At 33.8% G+C, this 6,050-nt stretch overlaps 1 protein-coding gene across 1 annotated transcript; it reads right to left on the reverse strand.

Annotated features, from left to right (window-relative positions):
* Nucleotides 1-2,755: 2,755 nt before the first annotated feature.
* On the reverse strand, nucleotides 2,756-6,050 carry LOC109240741. Its single transcript, XM_019407412.1, has 3 exons — nucleotides 5,646-6,050; nucleotides 3,229-3,350; nucleotides 2,756-3,143 (listed from the first exon to the last, which is right to left on the reverse strand). The coding sequence occupies exons 1-3, from the start codon at nucleotides 5,980-5,982 to the stop codon at nucleotides 3,027-3,029; spliced, it is 576 nt and encodes a 191-aa protein (XP_019262957.1). The 5' UTR covers nucleotides 5,983-6,050; the 3' UTR covers nucleotides 2,756-3,026.

Consider the following 6,050-nt stretch of genomic DNA (forward strand, 5'->3'; position numbering starts at 1 on the left):
GGGGGGGGGGCAAATATGTGTTGTACTCTTTTTTCCTTAGCTAAGGGTTTATCCCACTGGATTTTCCTAGCAAGGTTTTTAATGAGGCAGCAAGTAATGCGTATTACAAGATATGTGTACTCTTTTTCCTTCACTAGGATTTTTTCCCATTGGGTTTTTTCCTAGTAAGGTTTTAACGAGGCACATTATCTTTGGACATCCAAGGGGAAGTGTTATGAAATACTTGATTATGGTAGATGTCCATAACTCCTAAAGGAGTAACACCCACTACTCTTCTCCATTAACCTCCCACTACTTCTTACCATTATGGATGTAACTCCCACACCTCCATGATCTTCCCCCATGTTCTCAATAGTTAATACCATGTTTATGGCATCCCTTTGTATTACCTATATCATCCTATACTAGAGGGTTTGGGCATCACATTGTATATACTTGGAAAACGCTTGAAGAAATAAGAATCTATTCTTTCTTTCTCTCTACATTCTTGTCTATTTTCTTGTTTCATATTATTACTTTGAGCTAAGTTTCTTAACAGTGGACAAATTTTCTAAAGTTATAGGAAAAAATGCAAAATTTATAGTTATTTTAAATTTTAAATATATTAGTTTATCAATAAATTAAAATAATAATTGTAGTTACAGCTACATAGGATGGTAGTAGATTAATTAATTTATTTTTAAATTAACATTACCGTGTTAGTTTAAACTTATAGAAATTTATACATAAAATTAAAACTCTTAAAAAGTCAAAACAAAAAATCGATTATGCATTGCTGATATCCAACGTTTTCAATTATCAATAATATTTGGAGAAAGAGTTTAACAAGGAAAACTTTAAATGCCACGTATTAAACTCCAAAAGTATTTTTATGTTCATATATAAGGATATAAAAGTTTGTTAAATAAGGAAAAAATTCATATAATTTAAAACTTTAATTAAATTTAAAGTCCTAAATAGTAGGATTTTTACATGATTTAAATAAGGAAAGATTTAGTAAGAAAACTTTTAATTGATTTCAAATTCCTAGATCTTGGAATAATAATTAAATGACAATTTTGTCCAATATAAAATTTATTTTCAAAGGGTAAAAAAAGCGAACAACATTTCGCTATGAGCCTTCGTGCTTTTAATATAGTATAGATAGATTTGGGAAACTTACACAAATGTCCCATATAACTTTCAACTTACCAACCTCTAGCCATTAGTCATAAACTTACCAAAACTAGCCAAGCACATATAAACACTAAATAAATAAGGTTCTTTATCTCAAAGAATCACATGCAAAAGTCTCCCTCCATATTTTTAAGCGTAATTAGCAACATTAGATGCAAGATGGAAAGGAAATTTCATGGATGAGATAGCAAATAAGATAATGAAATACAAAAAAAAATATAATATTTCAAAAGTCTAAGCAAAAAAGAAACTTTTTTCAATGGGTATAGTTGAAATTCATTGAAAACATATAGATAAGTCAATATACAAAATTTTAGGAAGATTGGAGGTGATTTGGATTGATTTTGTATCAAAATTTGTAATTAAATCGAGTTCAAAAAAGTTCTTATGCGACACATGTATCAAAAATGTATTACGCATGTATCTCACACACAGGTATACATGAATATACATGTGATACATAATTGATACAAATATGATACATATGTGATATACAGTGTGATACACATATCATTTTTTTTTTCATGTTTGAGTTTTACTTCGAATTTTCAATTCAAACCACCTCAAAACTTCACCAAATCATCCCAAAACTGAGATTCGAACTCTTTAAGATGTATCCAATCTATTCTAATAATACCCACTTAAAAAAAAAGCAAAAAATCGATCTAATTTTGCTACAAATAGCTAATTGGCTAATATTAGTAATATTTCATGAATTGGTTAATTTTTGTAATGAGCTACTTATAAATGGATATAGCTGGTAATTTCCCTATAGAGGGATTATAGATAAATTTAAAAATAAAAGGCAAGTTAAGATCCAAACTAGCCGCTTAAAATTAGTGCCTTAAACCCAAAGCTCAATATTAGTGATTTGAATTTAAATAGAAGATTAGTATATATTTTTATTTGAACTTTGTTTATAACGATGATGTTCGAGCCAATTTGCACGTATCTCTATCATCCATAAAAACTTATGTAATATTTTGGGAAATTTTCAAGGTTAACTGAATGTTTTTAAATTTCTCATCAGTAATTTCAACTTTTACACTATGTCAAAAATAATTTCATACATGTTGAATAGTTTTAAAAAAAATCAATTAAAAAATAGCTTCGTATATGTTTTTTTCTTCTAAATTCTCATAATGGTCTCATTTTTTACCACAGTAGAATATTGATGATGTCATACAATTGAATAAATCAAATATATTTTGGAGGGAAAAAATTGTTTGGTTCCCTTGGGTATTCATTATTTGAGCTTTAAAGAAATTTCCTTAACCTTTTCCCCTCTCTCTCATTTTAATTTCTTACAGTTTAATTATTGCGTGATTTCTTTAATAATAAGCGTGGTAAGTGAAATTTGTAATACCCTAAATTTAATTTTTTGAATGATTGCAGACATATTAGTATCAAACCTTATAGTTCGCGACATTTGACTTCTAATAATATTATTATGTCTGATGTTCTTTTTCTACTTCTATTTTCAAGCAATGAACAAAAGTCTAGCTTAGAATTGAAAAATATCATTAACGTTCTGATTTAATTTGTTCTCTTCTAATTTCTTTTTCTTTTTGCTTCAATCTGGAAAACCAATTTCATGAACTACGATTACAAGTTTGGCTGACATCATACAACTTTAAAGAGTACTACCGAAGTTACCAAACGGCACAAAACTGAAATCGAGAACTGAAAAAACCGAACTTATCTCGATATGATATAGGTATAGCAATTCTAACGGAAAAAACAAAACAACCGACCGATACACACCCTGCCAGATTAGCCCTGATTAATGAGTGACCCTCCAAAGTCCTGTATCTAGCTAGATATAGCCCATGTAAATCATCCGGAAGTCCTCAACTACCAACAAGTAATGGATTTTTATTCTGGTACATGTGATATCTTTTGCAGAGTTTCTCTAATGTTGCTACAGAATGCTGCATCTTATTGAGTTTTGTGTCCATGAACATGCTCTGCAGGGGTAAAAACCAGTTTCCAGTGAGAAGTAAACAACAATGCTAACGCATGTTAAATGATGTTAAAGATCCCCATCATTACCTGAAAATCATCTCCATACTTCTCCACAAGTCTGCCAATATGAACTCGTTGTATGGAAGTGAGTGGTTGCAGCGGAGCACTTTTTCCATCCCTTCGCTTCTTTCCTAGTGCTGTCTTAAGATCTATAGTTCAAATGTATCACATGTTAAATTGTATGGGATATTGAATGACGTGATAAATGAAAACACTAGGATCAGAAAATCTAATAAAACTTAAATTGACTTCACTGTTGTATACTATAGGCAAAATACACTTAGACCTTGTAGTCAAATCCCTCTTACGCCCTTGTTGACCACGGAATAACTTTGCACACCCAACCTTTCAAAAGTGTGTCTATGACACACCTCTTCTGTGCTTGACTTCTTCTTATTGATTTGAATTACACATGCCAATCCAAGATTGACACGTCATAACTAAAATATATATATATACACACACACACTAAAACAAACCCCAATTTACAACATTAAAAAAATAAAAAAAAATAGCTATGTGGCTTCCCCAATACCCCCACCCCCTGGGTTTATCATCTTCCCCAATTCCCCCCTCCACGTTGGCTCCTCCTCCTCCAGCATCACTTGCACGCCGGCTTCCCTCTCCAACCCACCCTTCGTCCCGGTTATTTTCCTAATAAGGTTCCAGATCCATCGGTGGCCATAAAACTAATTTCCATCGCCGGAGCAGGGACGAGAACAGTGAAAGCTTGACCAAAGATTGATCAAAGATGAAAAAAAGACATAACTAGATCCAAAAAATGTGGAAGCACGGAAAAGAAACCAGAAACAATCAGTCAAACAAGCTTTGATGATGGATTTCGAACTCCAGCTTCTTTTAATCACAAAATCCCAGAGATAGCAATTCCTCCGACGCCCGAGAAAACCAAGCCGACAATTACTAAAAAATTACAGTTTCACCTAGAATCGGTGACTTTTTCAGGTTGATTTTGAATCAGTTTTCACCAACCCGATTCAGGATGATTTGGATTTGCGAGTAAAGAAATCGAGACGATAGGTTTCTTAACCATTGCTCGATTTTCTTCGGTTTGTTCTTTGGTGATGTCATTGTTGTTCCTTGTTTCTTTTGTTCTTGACAATGAAGATGATTAGAAAAAGAAAAACAAGAGAGAGAAAAGAAAACTAGATATGTAGCGCTAAAATGAGGCTTAAGATGCATTCTTTTTATTATTCACTCCCCTACTTTCAGTGTGAAACACGAGCCTGTCTTGGGTGTGTAAGAGAGATTTGACTACAAGGTCAGGTGGCATTTTATGTATTTTGCCTATACTATATAATAGGTAATGCTTTGCCCACTATATACAATCAACTTTTCATATTCAACATGTCTGCATGCGGTAGGAAGAGTAAACAGAAAGAAATTACTTTAGTTCTGCAAAAAGAATTTGTTATTCATCTTAAACGAATATTGTTTTCCATATTCAGAAAGATAGATAACTGGCCTTTTGCATTTCACTTCTAGCAATCCCTCTTTCTCTCCCACTCTCCATAACTGATATTACCGACCTGATTGGCAGCTTCTTCTCCATGAAGCAAAGATTGGGCATAATGCTTTCAGTTTTCCAATTGACATCACAGATAACTAAATAACACTAAGCATGAAATTCTAGCTTCCAATTATCATTTGAAACATTCTAGATATGATGTAAGGCTCAATTGCAGAAGGCTACAGAATGTTTTCCTCCAAAAAGAAAAGAGGGAGAAAAAAGGACCTATAGGTATTTTTCTTTAGCAGAAGGCTAGCACTCCCCTTCATTATTAGTATTTCTCTTTCTGGTGATGCAAGTTATGTAGCTAAAAGTACAAAATGTATGCTTTACAAACCAATAGCCATCCATTATGGTAACTCAACTCAGAAGCACTCCAACGAACTCAACAACCAAGCTAAAGAAATTTTCCCCAGTAACCAGACTCCATATCTTATCAGACCTCTTCATACGTCAATAAATATTGTCAAATCTATGCATTTAACATATCAAATAATGCTAACATTATGACACTGCACCATCCCATCCTCAACTTAGTCCAGCTCATACCTTAGTTACTACACAGTTTCTCCAAAACAACCAAAATAGCAACACCAACCAGTTCAGGATTAAAGCTTAACTATTGTTACACTTACATTTCGTCCCGCTCTGTTATTTATGAGGAGTAGTTTTAGTCCAGTTAGAAACTTGTATGTCATTGCAGGTTAAATGTGAAAATTAGAGGTTCTAGTTTTAGAAAGATCTGAAATTTGCCTTAAAAAACTAATTATTTAGTATTAACATGAATAGAGCAAAATGGATACTAAATAGTATTTCTTTCGTCCACCCAACTAGTTCGAGATTGAGGCATAGTTAGATTAGCAAATAAATTCGGATAGTAACAGCAATTTAAGAGTACATTAAAGAGCAGACTGACCATCTTCCTCAACTTCACTGCCAGAATCGTCCAGAGCCTCAAATGCATCGGCGGCATCATCGGATGGAGGTGGCTGCGGCGGCGGGACCTGAAGGGAGTCGGTTTCGATCATATGAGAGGTGCGGCAACGGACACCAAGCAAGTTAGGGTTTGAAACAACGCCGAATGACTTGTAATTGTCGATTACGCTGCCTTTGTCATCCCAATGAGAGTTCACCAATGATCGGAGCTTCGGCGGGAGAGTAAACGCCGGTTTGAATATATTGGGGTTCTTCTTTGGTAGACCGACCCGTACTTTTGGCTTTGATCTCTTGTACTTTCGCCGTGAACCACCCATCTCTGTCGAACAAGTGCGAAATAGAGGCTAGGGTTTAGCTGAGACTCGGAATGCTTGATAAACCTTTC

This window comes from Nicotiana attenuata, unplaced genomic scaffold, assembly GCF_001879085.1.
Source record: "Nicotiana attenuata strain UT unplaced genomic scaffold, NIATTr2, whole genome shotgun sequence".
NCBI classification, from domain to species: domain Eukaryota; kingdom Viridiplantae; phylum Streptophyta; class Magnoliopsida; order Solanales; family Solanaceae; genus Nicotiana; species Nicotiana attenuata.

Bases quoted from the DNA above. Each gene is read 5' to 3' on its own strand.
- LOC109240741 (XM_019407412.1), bottom strand. From the start codon at position 5,982: ATGGGTGGTTCACGGCGAAAGTACAAGAGATCAAAGCCAAAAGTACGG. The intron at 3,351-5,645 runs GTCAGTCTGCTC...TTTGAACTATAG, and splicing joins CAGTGAAGTTGAGGAAGATG to ATCTTAAGACAGCACTAGGA. The intron at 3,144-3,228 runs GTAATGATGGGG...TTACCCCTGCAG, and splicing joins AGTATGGAGATGATTTTCAG to AGCATGTTCATGGACACAAA.